This window comes from Peromyscus eremicus, chromosome 1, assembly GCF_949786415.1.
Source record: "Peromyscus eremicus chromosome 1, PerEre_H2_v1, whole genome shotgun sequence".
In the NCBI taxonomy this organism is placed as follows: Eukaryota; Metazoa; Chordata; class Mammalia; order Rodentia; family Cricetidae; genus Peromyscus; species Peromyscus eremicus.
The window spans coordinates 163,217,473-163,235,861 of record NC_081416.1 but is presented as its reverse complement, the minus strand read 5'-3'; the positions used below and the strand labels follow the sequence as shown (position 1 = coordinate 163,235,861).

General features: G+C 54.7%; 1 protein-coding gene across 1 annotated transcript in view; it reads left to right on the top strand.

Annotated features, from left to right (window-relative positions):
* Myh14 (myosin heavy chain 14) overlaps positions 1-18,389 on the top strand; it is a 61,241-nt gene that overhangs the window by 32,090 nt on the left and 10,762 nt on the right. Inside the window, exons 17-34 of the mRNA XM_059278196.1 lie at positions 2,555-2,742; positions 3,486-3,607; positions 4,345-4,414; positions 4,707-4,867; positions 5,503-5,611; positions 6,256-6,387; positions 6,961-7,167; positions 7,632-7,769; positions 8,078-8,201; positions 8,307-8,478; positions 9,553-9,765; positions 11,044-11,188; positions 11,385-11,591; positions 12,206-12,310; positions 12,388-12,540; positions 13,300-13,548; positions 14,812-15,024; positions 17,607-17,819. Coding sequence (XP_059134179.1) covers positions 2,555-2,742; positions 3,486-3,607; positions 4,345-4,414; positions 4,707-4,867; positions 5,503-5,611; positions 6,256-6,387; positions 6,961-7,167; positions 7,632-7,769; positions 8,078-8,201; positions 8,307-8,478; positions 9,553-9,765; positions 11,044-11,188; positions 11,385-11,591; positions 12,206-12,310; positions 12,388-12,540; positions 13,300-13,548; positions 14,812-15,024; positions 17,607-17,819 — 2,921 coding nt within the window. The remainder of the gene's footprint in view (positions 1-2,554; positions 2,743-3,485; positions 3,608-4,344; positions 4,415-4,706; positions 4,868-5,502; positions 5,612-6,255; positions 6,388-6,960; positions 7,168-7,631; positions 7,770-8,077; positions 8,202-8,306; positions 8,479-9,552; positions 9,766-11,043; positions 11,189-11,384; positions 11,592-12,205; positions 12,311-12,387; positions 12,541-13,299; positions 13,549-14,811; positions 15,025-17,606; positions 17,820-18,389) is intronic.

Below are 18,389 nucleotides of genomic sequence, written 5' to 3'. Positions count from 1 at the left end.
CATAGAGAATATGGCAGGAAAAAGCCTGTTCTGTGTTCAGTATAGACTCTTTTTCTTAGAATATTTTTAATTAGTTGTTCAATCATGAGTGCCAGAGCCTGAATATGTGGAAAGATGACTTTATATAGATATTTTTAGTCAGGCATAGGGGTGCACGCCTTTAATCCTGGCACTCAGGGGGCAGAGGCAAATGGATCTCTGAGTTTGAGCCCAGCTTGGTCTACATCATAAGTTCTAGGACAGCCAGGGCTACAGAGAGACCCCGTTTCAAAAAAGAAACAACACACATGCACAAAAAGGGAAAAGAAAAAATAAACAAGTTGAGCCATTCCTACCTTTAAAAAAGTCTGCACTGGGGCTGGAGAAAAGGCTCCACGGTTAAGAGTAGGCACGCTGTCCCCAAGTTCTGTTGCCAGTGCCCATGTCGGGTGGCTCACGGCCACTGTAACCGCTCTAACTCCAGAAGATCCAATACCTTTGCTGCGCTCACAGGCACTTATGCACACACACACACACACACACACACACACACACACACACTACTAAAAATAATAAAAGTAAGTCCTTTTTAAAAACCATGACCCCCATTCCCATCCGCCCATCCCCGTGTGCCTGGCTCTGAGCGACAGACAGTCCTGGTCTTTTGAGCTGCGCGTGACTCACTCTTTTCCCTTGTGGGGCCACTAACCAAGCTGCCTCACAGCACAGGAGAAAGGGAAGGGCAGAGAATCGGTCCATTTTATACCTGTCTCACTATGGGTGCCTTAATCCCGGAGTTGGTTACCTGCATCCTAGCATCCAGCAGAAAGGGTGGAGTGGGTATATTGTTGTTGGGTATAAGTTGATTATTGAGCTTCCTGGCATCCAGGGCAAAAAGGACTAAGAAAACAAATGTAGACTTAGCTCCTAAGGTGTTCTGTATTATTTTCTTTGCTACTAAATTCTCAAAAATGACCTCGGTGCACTGATGTAAAGGTGAACAGGACTTGAAAAGGTCATGGGCAACATCTGGGTCCCTGCCAGCTTACTCTGTGCTAACTAATGCTCTTTCTTTCTCTTTCTCCACCTTCTCCCCCTCCCATCTTCACACATCTCTCCCACACTGCCATCTTCCCTACCCCTCATCTGTCCATCCCCAGAACAAGGGGGCCTCCAACAGTTCACTTTACTTGGCTCATTCCCATCGTCACCCCCTGGACCTGCAGGGAGACTCAGCTCTGGTGTTTCCCCGCCAGGGGGTGGGTTTCTCTGTGCACCCACGGGTGAGGCTTGGAGAACACAGTTTGGGGGACTGTGGGGGGATCATGGGTGGACATGTTGGTCCCACTCCTCTCTTCATGAGGTCTCTCCCTTCTTGCTGAGCCCTGGGTGGTTCTAGAGCCTTCTAGCTAGACCACATGTTAAAAATACACACAAGGGGCCAGCAAGATGGCTCGGCAAGTAAAGGTGTCTATGCTGCCGAGACTGAGTTCAACCTCCCAGAACCCATGTGGTGGAGGAGAGAACCAACTCCTACAAGTTGTCTTCTGTCCTCCACACGTGCCCACACACACACGTTCACACACATAGACACACACACACACACACACACACACACACACACACACACGGACTCTCACACACACACACAGATTCTCACACACACACACACAGACTCACACACATAGACACACACACACACAGACTCTCTCACACACACACACTCTTTCTCTCTCTCACACACACACACAGACTCACACACACACACTCTCACACACACAGACTCTCTCTCTCTCTCTCTCTCTCTCACACACACACACACACACACACACACACACACACAGAGTTTAATAACGTTTTAGGAAAGATATTTCTTGAGCACATAATGTGCAAATAAGAAAAACAAGCACAGCCAGGCAGTGGCGCACGCCTTTAGTTCCAGCACTCAGGAGTCAGAGGCAGGCGGATCTCTGTGAGTTCGAGGCCAGCCTGGGCTACACAGTGAGTTCCAGGACAGCTGGGGCAACACGGAGAAACCCTGTCTCGAAAAACAAAAAGAAACAAAAACAAAAGGAAGATGAAGAAGAAAACAAACACAGAGAGGTTATGTAGCTTGCTCAAGTCACACAGCCAGTAAGTGGTAGAGTAGGGATTTGAACCCAGAACCTTAGCTCTTCCTTATGCTGTAGGAACATAATCAATGATATCTGCTGTTTTGAAAATGACTGAGAGCATAGGGGCACCAGAGAGAGGTGAACTTGGGGAAGGCCAGCAGTGGCACGTCACACGGGGGGATTTGCTGCCAGGTTCTGGCCCTGGGTTCTGGTCCTCTGTCCGCCTGTCAACTGCACAGCCCCGACCAGGCCAAGGAGCAATGTTATGTATGACATGCTGGGTCCTGTACATAGCAAGGCGTCCCACCTTGGCTAGCCCCACTCCGTAAAGCTGATTCTAAGAAGCTGGGTGTGGTGACTTCAGCCTGGAATCCCCCACTAGAGGCTGAGGCCGGAGGGTGGCATGAATTTGTAGCTGGCTGACCTTGGTCCCCTTTGAACACCTCTTTGTCTCTCCACAGTGGAGGGCATTGTGGGGCTGGAGCAGGTGAGCAGCCTCGGGGATGGCCCTCCAGGAGGCCGGCCCCGCCGTGGAATGTTCCGGACGGTGGGGCAGCTCTACAAGGAATCTCTGAGCCGCCTCATGGCCACACTCAGCAACACCAACCCCAGTTTCGTCCGCTGCATCGTCCCCAATCATGAGAAGAGGGTGAGTAGGAAAGGACCGATCGGCTTGGTGCGCTCTCGGGTGGGTGCAGGTGGCTGTCATGTCTGGGTTCTCTGCTCCTGTGGCAGACAGGACGTGGGGACATGGCGGTAGGGAGGTGAGCCTCTTCCAGTTGCTCCTGTGTCTGCGAGGAGCTAACAGTCACAGGGAAAGCATCCAGTTCTCACAGTTGCTGGTAGACAGGTCAAAAAGGGTGCTGAATAAACACCCACTCAACTAACCACCCAAAGTGAGTGTTCAGGTGAATCTGAAGGGGTGAGAAGGGTCGTTGGATTTTACCTAGCCAGGGAGTCACAGAAGGCTCCCTGGAGGGGAGGGGACCGAGCTGCCTGGCCTAAGCAGTTTTCCAAGCAGAGACCAGCTTGTGCAAAGGCCCAGGGGTGGGTGGGAGCATGGTGAGAATAAGGAATGGAAAAGCCTGCTGAGGTAGGAGGTACTACAGGCCAGGCCTGTCAGTCCTGCACTAGGAACAAGGAGACAGAAAAATTGTTAAGTTCAGGGCTAATCTCACCTACAGCACCAGTTCAAAGCCAGCCTGGGCAACTTATTAACACCTTGTTTCAAATAAAAGGTAAAAAGGGCTGAGGGTGTTGCTCAGTGGTAAAGCCCCGCCCTACAGTTCCCCCAGTGAGAGGCTGGGGGTGTGGATCAGTAGTAAAGTGCTTGCCACGGCCCTGACTGTGACATCCCGGTGGCCACCACTGACCCTGCTGTCACCCCTGCAGGCTGGGAAGCTGGAGCCACGTCTGGTGCTGGATCAGCTCCGCTGTAACGGTGTCCTTGAGGGTATCCGCATCTGCCGTCAGGGCTTCCCCAACCGAATCCTCTTCCAGGAGTTCCGGCAGCGGTGAGCCGGGCCAGCAAAGCGCTCCAAGGGGCTGGGCAGGATGGGAATCAAGTCCCTTCAAGTACCATCTCAGCTTGGGGGCTTGAGGCCAGGTTTCGGAGTCTCAGTTTCCCTTCTGTGGTATATGAGAGGGAAGGAGACAATGTGCAGAGTCAGGAAGGGGCCTGGGTGCAGCCAAACCTAGGGCCTCTTCAGTGTGCGATGATCCTCTATACTTTAAACTGAAGTTGAAGCCGGGCGGTGGTGGGGCACGCCTTTAATCCCAGCACTCGGGGTGCAGAGGCAGGTGGATCTCTGTGAGTTCAGGGCCAGCCTGGGCTACAGAGTGAGTTCCAGGACAGCCAGAGCTACACAGAGAAACTCTGTCTTAAAAAACAAATAAACAAACAAACAAATAAATATTAAAACTAAAATTGAAGCTGGGCATAGTGGCACACACACCTTTAATCCCAGCACCTGGGAGGTAGATACAGGAAGATCTCTTGAGTTTGAGGCCAGCCTGGACTACATAGAGAGTTCCAGGTCAACCAGGGTTACATAGTGAGATCTTGTCTCAAAAAACCAAAATTCCTACAATCTGTTTTTATGTTTAAAAAAACAAAACAAAACAAAACAAAACCAAGATTTCAAAAATGTCCCAGTGCTTGGTTAGCATTCCTGATCTCTACCAAGTCTTGTTCCTATGGTCTCTCATGACGGGTGGCCCCCTTCCTCTCCACCCTCCCCTCCGGTTGCAGCTATGAGATCCTCACCCCAAACGCCATTCCCAAGGGCTTCATGGATGGCAAGCAGGCCTGTGAGAAGATGGTATGTAGGAACAAGGGCCTCTTTGGGGGGCGGGGCCTGGGGAGGGTAGGTGGGGCCTATGGCTGGGGTGCTCTTGCTGGGGGCGGAGCCTGTAGATGGGGGCGGTGCTAACCACGTGGGCAGGGACTTTGGTGTTGGGGTGGGGCCCATAGCCTGGAGTGGGGTCTGTGGCCGGTGTAGACTGGACTGGGAATCCAGGTGGTGGGGGAGGGAGAGGGGACCTCCCGCATTGTCCTCCCTGATACCATTTCCTTTTCTCCATCTCCCTCCCTCCCTAACTCTCACCCCCTAGATCCAGGCGCTGGAGCTAGACCCCAACCTATACCGTGTTGGCCAAAGCAAGATCTTCTTCCGTGCTGGAGTCCTGGCGCAGCTGGAGGAGGAGCGGGACCTGAAAGTTACAGACATCATAGTGTCTTTCCAGGCAGCGGCGCGCGGCTACCTGGCCCGCAGGTGAGGGAAGCCAGGCCGCGCCAGGTGTGGTGGACCAAGGCTGGGCTGAGGCCGCCAAACGCCAGAGGGAGCTGGGGTCCTGCATGCTGTAGGAGTCGGAAAGCTGGGGCCCAGCAGGACATGTTTGGCTCAACCAATTGCTCAGGGCCCCAGCTGGAGGGGTGACATGTCTTGACGGAGGCTGCCTGCATGAGAATGAGAGGCTGGTCTGTGTAAGGATCTGTGACAGGGCACCTGGCCTGTCTCAGGATGCAGGCAGATGTAGAACAGTTCTCCTTCCCTCAGAACAAACAGTCAGTAGAAGGGGTGCCCCAACCCCAGGCTGAGGGATCCTGGGATCCAAGGACAGGGTCGGTGTGTTGGGGGTGGACTGATGGGAAGGAAGGATGGCTGAGACTGGGACAGAGCCAAGAGCAGGATGTGTAAGATGATCATAAACTCTGCTGTGATGGGTTCAGTTGGCACAGGGTTCACCTAGCATGCAGGAGGCTGTCCGTCATCCCTGCCCTGAGGAGGCAGAGGTGCCTTGGAAGTTCAAAGTTAGCCCGAGCTCCATGAGAACCCATCTCAGAACTAACTAAAGCTAGAGTGGCTGCTTTCTGGGGCCAGCTCCCACTGCGTCCGTGTCCCCGCAGGGCCTTCCAGAGAAGGCAGCAGCAGCAGAGCGCTCTGAGGGTGATGCAGAGGAACTGTGCCGCCTACCTCAAGCTGAGGAACTGGCAGTGGTGGAGACTGTTCATCAAGGTGAGCACGCCTGCGCAGGGGGAGGGAGGGAGGGTCCGTCCCCACGTTTGTGAATGGAGCCAATCTGCCTGCCCGTTACCCAGGATTCTTTAGAAGGCAAGTGATTTAAGCTAGTCTGATGTAGGACACTGTGGTGGGGGTGGGGTGAGGCCTTGGCTGAGGCTGTACCTCAGTTGGTAAAGTGCTTGATCAGCATGATGACGATGAGGCTCTGCGTCATCATCTTTTGGCTACATTTAGAGTTTGATGCTAGCTTGGGCTACATAAGATCTTGTCTCAGAAAACCAAGGGGGAGGGGTGATAACATGGCTTGGCAGATTAAGGGTGCTTGCTGCCAAGGCTGGTGACGTGAGTTCAGTCCCCAGGACTCACACTGTGGAAGCAGAGAATTGACTTCCACAACTTGTCCTTTGATCTCCACGCGCTCGTGTGTAAGCATGTACACAGTAAATACTTAAACATGGGGGAAAAGAAAGAGCTGAGCCACCCTGGCTTACATATGAGTGCCTGTCTCAAAACCACCAAGGTACAGCTGGACCCCCAGGTCACCCTGAGGTTCGCGGGTACCGCTTACATGAGCACGGATGACAGGCTGAGGGCATGGGGTGGGCTCCCCTGCTTAGAACTACCGTGCTTGTCCCCAGGTGAAGCCCCTGCTGCAGGTGACAAGACAGGACGAGGTGCTGCAGGCCCGCGCCCAGGAGCTGCAGAAAGTCCAGGAGCTGCAGCAGCAGAGCGCTCGCGAAGTGGGGGAGCTGCAGAGCCGAGTGGCACAGGTGAGGGGCAAGTCATGTGACACGAGGCATGAGGCCTGGCCACGGTGGTGGGCCTGTGTGGGTGCGGCCACGGTGTGCGGCGCGGGTCCTTTGGGTAGAGCCAGTATGTGAAGGATGGGCCCTAGGGAGTGGGGGTGTGGGGCATAAGAGCATGGTCAAGCCAGTGAGGACTGTGGCTGGGGGCAGGGCAATATATGAAGGGTAGAATGAAGAAGGTGAGGAGGCGGGGGTGGGGGGGGGTTAGGGGGATGGGGAGGAGGTGGACAGGGTCAGAGGCCGGTCTGGAGGGCAGGGCCTGTGTGATGGACAGCATTCAGAGAGGCAAGGGTGGGGTTTAAGGTTGGCTGGGGCCTTGGGACAGCGCTTTGGGGCAAACAGTAAGGTGGAGAGGGTGAGGGGTGGAATGGTGAGTGGTCTTTGGGTGGAGCTGTGGCAGGGCCGAGTAGGTGAGGGGGCGTGCAGGGCTTGAGGGGCAGAGAGACCTTGATGGGTGGGTGGTGTGAGGTAAGGGAGGTTGTCAGGGGATGTGGGGACAGCCTGAGTGGGGTCCTAAGTGGCATGCACCACCTGCAGCTGGAGGAGGAGCGCTCACGCCTGGCTGAGCAGCTGCGTGCAGAAGCGGAGCTGTGCTCTGAGGCCGAGGAGACTCGGGCACGGTTGTCCGCCCGGAAGCAGGAGCTGGAGCTGGTGGTGTCTGAGCTGGAGGCACGAGTGGGCGAGGAAGAGGAGTGCAGCCGGCAGCTGCAGGGCGAGAAGAAGCGGCTGCAGCAGCACATACAGGTGTGGGGACCCAGCACCCCGTCCACGTCCACCCCAAACCTCAGCCTGAGGGTCCGAAGCACAAAGACTATATAGACTTCATTAAATGGAGGTGGAGCTAGGGTGTGTCAGCTTCAGGTTCTGCTGGATCCAGCTATTCAAGTCCCTCCTCAGGATGCAGTCTGCGTCCCCTGGCTCTGTGTCCCTTGTCTTGAGCCCCCACCCAACTCCCACCCTGGGCAGGCCACTGTCCTGTGTGTGCTGAGGGAACGTTTGAGTTCTTTTTCTGCAGGGATGGTAATTGTTAGCCATCTGCAGGGTCTGTGATGGTGCCTGGCATACACTAGGCACTTAATAAGGGCTTGTCAAACCAGTGAATGGAAAGGGAAGACCAGGAGAGGCTTGATGCTGCCCGGTGTCAGCCAGGATGTGGACCTGTGTAGAGCCACAGCCCCTGGGGTCCCCTCCACCCACCCCCACTGCAGGAGCTGGAGACCCACTTAGAAGCTGAGGAAGGTGCCCGGCAGAAGCTGCAGCTCGAGAAGGTGACCACAGAGGCCAAGATGAAGAAGTTTGAGGAGGACCTGCTGCTCCTGGAGGACCAGAATGCCAAGCTGAGCAAGGTGGGAACCACAGGCACACCAGAGCAAGATACGGCAGATGGGCTCCTGCCGGGATGCTGGCCCAGTGAACCAGTGGGGGGTGATGGCGAGGGTCTGCCGCCCCCTGGGGACAGCCTGAGGGTTGTTCATAAGAGCAGCCCTTGTCCTTCTGTGTGCTGGTGGCTTAATGCTGCTGGGTGAGCACCCGTGAGGTGGCCTGGGCCCAGACCCCAGGATGGAGGGGAAGGAAGGGTGGAAGGAGGGCTGGGAAGGGCAGGATGCTGGTGAGATGGCAGGGAGGCCAAGGGCCCTGACTCTTCTGTCCCCAGGAGCGGAGGCTTCTGGAGGAGCGCCTGGCCGAGTTCTCCTCGCAGGCAGCGGAAGAGGAGGAGAAAGTCAAGAGCCTCAACAAGCTGAGGCTCAAATATGAAGCCACAATCACAGACATGGAGGGTGAGCGGCCGGGAGCCAGGCCGGGCTGTGTGCGTGCGGAACGGCCGCAGGCGGAGGGTCAGAGGGAGGAGGTGGACAGTGTCTGACCTGGCCTGGTGCCCACAGACCGGCTGAAGAAGGAGGAGAAAGGCCGCCAGGAACTGGAGAAGCTGAAGCGGCGGCTGGACGGGGAGAGCTCTGAGCTGCAGGAGCAGATGGCGGAGCAGAAGCAGCGGGCGGAGGAGCTGCTGGCGCAGCTGGGCCGTAAGGAGGACGAGCTGCAGGCGGCCCTGGTCAGGTGACTGACTTTCCCCAGGCAGGTCCTCCTCCCGCTGCTCCAGTCGGGCCAGATGGGCCGCAGCGTGCGAGGGGCCTCCAGTGTAATGGCTGTGTGCACACTTACTGAGCCCCTGCTGCATACAAGCTGTGGTGCCTGTTTGAAGTACACTGACCATATTGCCTGTGAGCCTCCCAAGGAACCTTGGCTTGTGAGTGCAGCTCCACTTCAGAGGCGTTAAAATGTGAATTGGAAAGCCTGTGACAGCTCCTAGTGGTTAAGAACACTGCTCCTCTTGCACAGTACCCAGATTCAATTCCCAGCACCCCGATGGAGGGCTAACTGTCCATCTGGAACTACAGTTCTGTGAGATTCAACTCTCTCTTCTGGCCTCCATGGACACTGCACAGGTGGTGTACATGCCTACATGCAGGCAGACACTCATTCACATAACATAAAAATAAACCTTAAAAAAAAATTAAGCCGGGCGGTGGTGGCACACGCCTTTAATCCCAGCACTTGGGAGACAGAGGCAGGCAGATCTCTGTGAGTTCGAGGCCAGCCTGGGCTACCAAGTGAGTCCCAGGAAAGGCGCAAAGCTACACAGAGAAACCCTGTCTCCAAAAAACAAAAAAACAAACAAACAAACAAAAAAAAATTAAGGTGGAGAAATGATTTGAGGAGGACACCTCTGGCCTCCACTTGTACCTATAAAAGTTAAAATGGCCCAGCATGGTGGTACATGCTTGTCATCCTGGCACCTGGGTGGCTGAGACAGGAGCATTGCCATGAGTTTAAGGCTAGTCCAAGCAACTTAGAAAGATCCTGTTCTAGAAAACAACAGCAACAACAAATCCCCAAAGAAGACCATGTAAAAGGCTGGGCACACGGCAAAAGCCAGTGTCACCCAGGAGAACTGTGGGTAGCATTCTGCTGCACACCCAGGAATATAAAGGATTTGGGAACAGGAATCACATGCGGCCAATGACAGAGTCAAGACTTGAACCCACACCTGATCTCCCCAGACCCTGGAGTTCACCCTCAGCTCTGCCCGCCTGGGTGCCAACCCCTCCCTGGTCCTTGTCACACCCCCAGGGCAGAGGAGGAGGGCAGTGCCCGTGCCCAGCTGCTCAAGTCCCTGCGAGAGGCACAGGCTGGGCTGGCCGAGGCTCAGGAGGACCTAGAGGCTGAGCGGACGGCCAGGGCCAAGGCAGAGAAGCAGCGTCGGGACCTGGGAGAAGAGCTGGAGGCGCTGCGTGGGGAGCTAGAGGATACACTGGATTCTACCAATGCCCAGCAGGAGCTGCGGTGAGGAGTGGGGGGGGGCAGGGCTGGGGGGGCTGGGAGGGTGTGGTGGTGGGGGCACATCTGGACAGAGACTCAACCCACACAGGTACCAGCTCTGACAATATGAATGGAAGAGTCAGACCTTTGCCTTGCCCTCAGGCTACCCCCAGCCTTAGAGAAGTTTTAAGAGTCCAGTTAAACTAGACCCAGGCCTCAACAAAAGGTACATAAAGGAACTGCAGACCGTTGAGGACACCCAATGCCAAGTCTTAAGTTAAGTCTGGGAGCTGGAGAGATGTCTCAGTGGTAAGAGTACTGGATGCCACTGGCTGCTCTTACAGAGGATCTGAGTAAAGTTCCCAGCACCCACATAGTGGCTTACAACTTCCTGTAGCTCCCTCTCCAGGAGATATGATGCTCCTTTCTGGCCTCCTTGGGTACTGCAGTCATATGCGCATACCCACACACATAAATAAAAATAAAGAAGGTTTAAGCCAGCCTATAGGAGAGGCTCTGGGAGGGCATTGCTGAAGAGTGGCCCTCTGGATGTGGTCTGAGTGGTGAATAGGAGTTCACCTTTGATGACACATTCCCCTTCGTATATCTCTACACAGATATATAAACTGATGTTTCCTGTCCCTACTGCCTGGTCCCAAATAACTGACTCAGAAGCTGAATATGAATTATAAATGCTCAGTCGATAGCTCAGGCTTGTTACTAGCTAACTTTTACATTTAAATCAACCCATATTTCTATTTATGCTTTGCCATGTGGCTCATGGCTTGTTACCTCATTTTTTACACATCCTGCTTGCTCAGCAGCTGCCTGGTATCTCTCTGATGACTCTGCCTTTCTTCCTCCCAGAGTCCTCTGTGTCTGGCTGTCCCCACCTGTACTTCTTGCCTGGCTACAAGGCTGTCAGCTTTTTATTAAGACTCTCTTTAGCTCATGATCCCGTGGCAAGGAAGCGGCTTCCGTGGGGTGGGGGAGCTTGCAGTAGAGCTGACTCTCCTTTTGACAGAACAGCAGCTGGACGTGGGCAGGAGCCAGGCTGGCTGAAACCCTCAGCCTCCCTGCACCAGCTGGACCCCAGGCCCCAAAGGGGCTTCATCCTCTCAGAACAGCGCCTCCAGCTGGTCCCTGGAACACTGGGACACATGAGTCTGTGGGGGAGGTTTCACATCCAGACCCTCACGGGAAGCACTACGGGCCCCATCCTTAGAAGAAAAGGAGAAAGAAGCCACACCCCACAGTCCTCTGCTCTGAATTCCTGTCTCCTCCCTCCTTCCATCATCAAAGGTCGAAGAGGGAGCAGGAGGTGACAGAGCTGAAGAAGACTTTGGAAGAGGAGGCCCGTGCTCATGAGGTGGCCATGCAGGAGTTGAGGCAGAGGCATGGCCAGGCCCTGGGGGAGCTGGCAGAACAGTTGGAGCAAGCCCGGAGGGTGAGTAGGTAGTGGGCTAGCCACTTTCTGGGATGTAGCCTTGCATAAGTGTTAATTGATTAATTACTTAATTGATGGGTTCCATGGTGGAAAAGGAATATTGAACTAAACCAAGGGAATTGGGGGGTGAGCCATCATGATGTGTGTGCAGAGGCTCTAAGGTGGAGCCGCAGCAACTCCACCCATCTCCTTACAGGGCAAAGGTGTGTGGGAGAAGACTCGGCTAACCCTGGAGGCCGAGGTGTCTGAGCTGAGGGCCGAGCTGAGCGGCCTGCAGACCTCAAGACAGGAGGGTGAGCAGAAGAGGCGGCGCCTGGAGTCCCAGCTGCAGGAGGTCCAGGGCCGTGCCAGTGATGTAGAGCGGGCTCGGACTGAGGCTGCCGAGAAGCTGCAGAGAGCCCAGGTGGGCAGGGGTGGGGGTTCATGTGACTCTGGGGGGACTGTGAATAGTTACACTCTAAATAAGGCAACAAGGACAGACCAAAAACAAAACAACAAAACAAAACAACAACAACAAAGTGACTCCACCCCAGTCTAGCTTGACTCAAGTATTTTTAGTTTTTGAGACAGAGTCTCTCACTATGTAGCCCTAGCTGTCCTGGAACTCGCTTTGTAGACCCGGCTGACTTTGGACACACAGAGATCCATCTACCTCTGCCTCCTGAGTGCTGGGATTAAAGACCTGAGCCACCACACCCAGCTCCCTCATCCCTTTTCATTGCTGAATAGTATTCCCTCGTCTGTCTGCTGTTAACTGTCCACACCACCCTTTGGTGACATGTCTGTGGCTCCTTCTTCGGATCAGTCTTGAGCAATTTCCCCAGACACGGGTTAGAAATTCCTCTCCTCTGGGAACACCTAACACGAGGACCCCACGTCAGCACTGTGTTAGACCCTAGAGTAGCTTCTGGCTACGTCGCTGGCTTCCCACCCATGTGCACAGAGGGGATTTGGGACAGAGGTGCCAACGGGGCCGCCGTGTTGAACCACCTTGGCTTCATTACCTCCTTTCCACAGGCTGAACTTGAGAGCGTGTCCACGGCATTGAGCGAGGCTGAGTCTAAGGCCATCAGGCTGGGCAAGGAGCTGAGCAGTGCAGAGTCCCAGCTGCATGACGCCCAGGTGACTCTGTCCCCCCACCACCGTCCTCCTCCCTGCCGCTGACTCCACCTGACCCCCACCATCCCTTCCACCCACAGGAACTGCTGCAGGAGGAGACTAGGGCGAAGCTGGCCTTGGGGTCCCGTGTGCGTGCCCTGGAGGCTGAGGCGGCAGGGCTTCGGGAGCAGATGGAAGAGGAAGTGGTTGCCAGGGAGCGGGCTGGTCGTGAGCTGCAGAGCGCCCAGGCCCAGGTGGGCAGTGAGACCGGCACCAGGGACCATGGCCCTTACACCATTGTGCCCAGTGTCCCAGCTCAGACTGGACCTGGGTGCTCTCTCCGGCCACTCTGTGTCCCCACTGCCTACCCTTGCCTTCCCTACCCACACGCGCACTCTGGCCTTGTGGATCATCGGAAACTTCGGCTCATCCTTCCTCGCAGCCTGCTGCGGCTCCCCAGGACCCTGGACAGAGCCTCTGCCTGTATTTCCCAGTAACGTCTGCAAACCTTAGCTCTTCCAGGCTTAGAGTCTGGCCAAGTTCTGACTACCTTCTACCCATATGTCCCCCCGCCAGATTATGAGTCCTTTCAAGTAACTCTGACCCTGTGTGTGAGAAGCCTTAAGAAATGCCAGCCTTCCACTGGCAGGCTCCTGTGTGTACTTCAGAACCCATCTCCATTGCCCCCTCCCCCTCCTCCAATGCGACTCTTCTCCATCCTGTGGACTCCTCAGATTGTTTCTCCTCTTCCTCAGCCTGTGTCTCCGGCCTTGGTTTTGGGGTCCAAGGGCAGGTCCCATTTGGACTGAGTGTTGGGTCATGCTGAGGATGACAACACCCTGGAAGATCTGGGTCGATAGTTCTCAGGGTCTCAACTGCCGTGAGGCAGGAGGGTCCAGTGGTCAGCTCCTTCCCATCTCCAGGCCTCAGTTTACACCCAGGACACAGGGTGCCCGGAGCCCACACCACAGTCACTCACAGCTGTGACTCCCACGTCCTTCTCCTCCCTGCAGCTCTCAGAATGGCGGCGACGCCAGGAGGAAGAGGCTGGGGTGCTGGAGGCTGGGGAGGAGGCTCGGCGCCGTGCAGCCCGGGAAGCAGAGGCCCTGGCCCAGCGCCTGGCAGAAAAGACAGAGGCGGTAGAGAGGCTGGAGCGAGCTCGGAGGCGGCTGCAGCAGGAGCTGGACGATGCCACTGTGGACCTGGGGCAGCAGAAGCAGCTTCTGAGCACACTGGAGAAGAAGCAGCGTAAGTTTGACCAGGTGAGTGCCTCAGTTTACCCAGCTGGCCACCCTGAGGAGCCAGAAACCCATTTGAATATTAGGGAGAAACTTGCTGGGGGAAAGGGGACATTTGAGAGGGGTTTTGAAGTGTGCGTAGGAGTGGTGTCATAGCCAAGTAGGTGTTGCCTCTGCCCAAACATCTGTAAAGCAGGCCACCCTGTGTGTCATGGTTTGTGCCTGTCACACAGTGTGACCCTATTGCTTGAGTGCCCCAGTTTGAATAATGATAGCAGAACACCCTCCCTTGTGCCCCTGAGGGTGCCCACATTGTGCTTCACTTGTCTGCATGTTGCTGCTCCAATGTCAGCCTCAGTTTACCCATCTAGAAAATGGGAATCATATCAAGTATTCCACAGCCTGAGGGTTAAAATAACCATCACAGGCGTCAAAGGCTCGTGTGCCTGTCAGCATTCCGTCACTGTAGCAAATGCTGGAGACAGCTGGCTCACGAAGTGAGGAGGTGATTTTGGCTCATGGGTTTGAGGGTTTGGTTCGTGGCCACACTGGGTCCGTGGTGAGCCAGAGAATCATGGCAGCTTGTGGGAGGAGGAAAGCGAGTGGACAGCAGAAGCCAGAGTCCCGTTCAACCAGCCCCAGCCGAGGTCTCCATGGCTCCCAAAGCCCATCAATTACAGATGGAAGTCTCCAGTCCCCACAGACTGTGATTCTGCTTTTGCGAGCAGCAGGGGATCAGCTCTGATGAACTGAAGAACTAGCGGCACCTCAGGGGCCTCTTTACCGTTACACGAAAGGCCCCACTTCAGCAAGTCAGCTTCCTCAGCCAAAACCTCTAAGCAGTTCTCAGCCATAGGAGACTTCCTGGTCGGCCAGCATGTCTCGGGGACTGAGTATGCGAAGGCTGTGCGTCCTTCAGGAAGGGCCGCTCAGATAACAAGCCTGGGTCTTTACAAAGCCTGGCTGTGAAGTCGCTCTGGACTCATGCCTGATACAATGATCAGTTGAATCCTTCGCTACGGAAGGTCATGTGTCTTTGTAGCTGATTAAAAGGTGGGCTTCTGACGAAAGCGGACAGCGCTGGGTGGGTGTGGTGTCTGCCTGTAATTCCAGCCTTGTTTGCCGGGCATCCCCGAGCAAGCTGGCTAGCTCTGCCCTCTGTCTCTGTCTCTCTGTCTGTCCCTATCCGATTCTAGCTCTGTGTCTCTCTAGTGTGCCTTCTCGCCCTCCTCCTCCCTTCTCTCCCCTCCGTTCAGTCAGCCCATGCCCCTGCATCTTTTCCTGCAGCTGCTGGCAGAGGAGAAGGCTGCAGTGCTGCGGGCCGTGGAAGAGCGTGAGCGGGTGGAGGCTGAAGGCCGGGAGCGAGAGGCCCGGGCTCTCTCCCTGACTCGGGCCCTGGAGGAGGAGCAGGAGGCCCGGGAGGAGCTGGAGAGGCAGAACCGCGCTCTGCGGGCCGAGCTGGAGGCGCTGCTGAGCAGCAAGGATGACGTGGGCAAGAACGTAAGCAGGCCCTGGGCACAGTGGTAGTGACGGGAGAGTTGTGAGCACACACATGTGTGCTCACACAACAGACGTGTTCACATAATAGCCAAGAGCTTCACTCACCAAATGCTAAATGGGCATTCTGCACACACTTGCAGGGTGTGAACAGAATCCTCTGTCACACATTTACCACCACCACCACCACTCCACACACATGGCTTTGTTGTGACTTTTTGTTTATTTGTTTTTCAAGACAGGATTTCTTTGTGTAGCCCTGGCTGTCCGGAACTTGCTCTATAGACCAGGCTGGCCTTGAACTCACAGAGTTCCTCCTGCCTCTGCCTCCCGAGTGCTGCGATTAACGGCATGTGCTGTTACTACACAGTGACGTGTGTGTGTGTGTGTGTGTGTGTGTGTGTGTGTGTGTGTGGTGTTGGTTGCTTTTTCCCCCTGTTTTGGTTTTTCAAGGCAGAGTTTCTCTGCCTCCCGAGTGCTGGGATTAAAGGCGTACACCACCACACCAGGCTCAGCACAGGACCGCCTGCCTAGGGAGGATGCTGCCCATAGTAGACTGGGCTGACTTGTATCAATTAATAAGCAAAACAGTCCCCCTCACACAGATGTGCCCACGGAGAAGTCTGACCCAGGCAATCGCTCGGTCAGGGCTCTTCCTTCTCCCTGATGACGCTAGGCTGTGTCAAGTTGACAGCGGATGCTAACCACACAAGGGGTAATTCCATACCACATGACCTGGTCTTTGTTATAAGGCTTTGTGAATAGTGGAATGAAAGTCAAGGATCCTGGGCCCGCGAGATGGCTCAGAGGAAACGGGGGCTTGCCACCAAGCCTGCTGACCTCAGTTTGATCCCTGGGACCCACATGGTGGAAGGAGAGAACTGACTCCTGCAAGCTCTCCTCCAACCTTTACATGTACACTGTGACACGTGTGTGTGTGCATATACACACACGTGTAAATCCAGCACAGTCATGGGCCTGTGCAGTAAGGGGAGGCTGTAGCTACAGGGAAGGGAGCCAAGGTCATGAGAGCCTCAAGGTCATGAGAGCCTCAAGGTCATGAGAGCAAGTTTATCAGCCTTGTCAGGGAAGGCTGGGGCTGGGGCTGCTTTCTGAAGAGAGCAGAGTGTGGGGGGTGGGGGTGGGGGGGCCATGACCTTACAGGGTCTGAACAGGAAGTCTGTCCTGGTTTCCTGTGTGCCTTCTGGCTCCACTTGAGGTGGTTTTGCATTTTTTGTTCACCTGTGTTTGGCTGCGAAATGAAGTCACATCTGGAAGTATTTTCTCCCTCTGTCACTTTAGACAGGCATGTCGCCCTGACCTCACCTTAGGATACTGTCATCTATAGAGTTCAGACTCTAGCACTCCCTATACAGTGGAGTTGACAAAAATCAAACAAAAAGCAAATCTCATCATGTTTAAGGAAGTTTGCGGTTTTGTTTTTTAAGGTGTTTTTTAAAATGTGTTTATTTTATGTGTACAGTGTTTTGCCTGCGTGTGTCTGTGCACCACATGCGTGCTGTGCCCGCACTGTCCAGAAGAGGGCGTTGGATGCCCTGGTACTGGAGTTGCAAATGGTGTGACCCGCCCTGTGGGTGCCAGGAAGCACACCTGGGCCCGGGAGGAGCAGCCGGTGCCCTCACCTGTTAAGGCATTTCTGTAGCCCTAGGGCATGGTTTTGTGACAGAATGCATCCTAGCTAGTCCACATGCCAGTGTGCTGCATGTGGACATACCTGTTAGGGTTTTTATTGCCCCATCCCAAAAAAGTGGTTTTCTTTTTAAATTGGGGTTTTGGATTAGGAGGTTTCTATCTGTGTGGTGCACATGACCCTAGCTGTGTTTCTGATCTGCTGCTCTGGTGACAACCCCAGCAAAAGCAACGTGAAGGGAGGAGGGATTTATTTGGCTCACAGTCCCAGGTTCTGGTCCATCACTGGCGGGTGTCAAGGTAGGAACTTGAGAAGCAACTGGTCCATTCACAATCAAGAGCAGAGAGTGAATGCATGCACCTCCCTTTTTAATACAGCCCAGCACCCAGACCGAGTGCATGTGGTCTTTTCATGTTAATTAACACAATCAACACAGTCATCGCAGCCCAACCTGATCTAGACAGCCCCTCGCTGGGACTTTCTTCCCAGGTGATTCTAGATCGTACCATGACAGCAATTAAAACCAACTGTCACATACAGGTTTGCATAAAATGTCTTAGATAATTTAAGATGACACCTGGTAGGTGCTTAGTAAACGGTATGAAAGAAGGAACAAGCTCACTTAGGCCCGCCTACCAGCTGCCATCCAGTTCTCCATCATAGCCTTCCCCACTCTACTCACGACACCATCTTTTCTTGTTGTTGGTTTTGTTTTGTTTTGTTTTGTTTTGTTTTTCCAGACAGGGTTTCTCTGTGTAGTCTTGGTGCCTGTCCTGGAACTCGCTCTGTAGACCAGGCTGGCCTGGACCTCACAGAGATCCACCTGGCTCTGCCTCCCGAGTGCTGGGATTGAAGGTGTGCGCCACCACCGTCCGGCTTCAGAACACCATCTTAATCCTGGCCCAGGACTCAGACTCACTCCCCATCCCACCAGGTGCACGAGCTGGAGCGAGCCCGCCGGGTGGCTGAGCAGGTAGCCAGTGACCTTCGGACACAGGTGACAGAGCTGGAGGATGAGCTGACCGCTGCAGAGGATGCCAAGTTGCGTCTGGAGGTGACGGTGCAGGCCCTGAAGGCTCAGCATGAGCGTGACCTGCAGGGCCGTGACGATGCTGGTGAGGAGAGGCGGAGGCAGCTGGCCAAGCAGGTACTGTCCAGCAGGTGGCTGCAGACACCTGCCCTACCCTGGTGAATGCATGTGGAAAGGGAGTTCCCCTCTGTGAGCATTTCCACCAGGGTCCCCTTGCTGTCCACCTCCACCCAGAAAACCATCTATCTGTTCTGCCCGGAGGCAGTGCCACAGCATACCAACATTCCCAAGCATCATCCATCAGGGAGGCACCCACCTCCTGCCCCTCACTGTCAGCCTAAGTGGCATGTCTCTAGACTTTTCCTTAGGAAGTTTAAATAGACTTCTTGTCTTAGTTAGGTTTCTATTGCTGTGAAGACACACCATGACTACGTCAACTCTTATAAAGAAAAACATTTAGGCCTGGCAGTGGTGGCGCACACCTTTAATCCCAGCACTTAGGAGGCAGAGACAGGCAGATCTCTGTGAGTTCAAGGACAGCCAGGGCTGTTTCACAGAGAAACTCTGTCTCCAAAAACAAACAACAACAACAAAAAATAAATAAAAGAAAGCATTTAATTGGGGTGGCTCGTTTACAGTTTCAGAGGTTCAGTCCATTATCATCATGGCAGAGAGCATGGCAGCCTG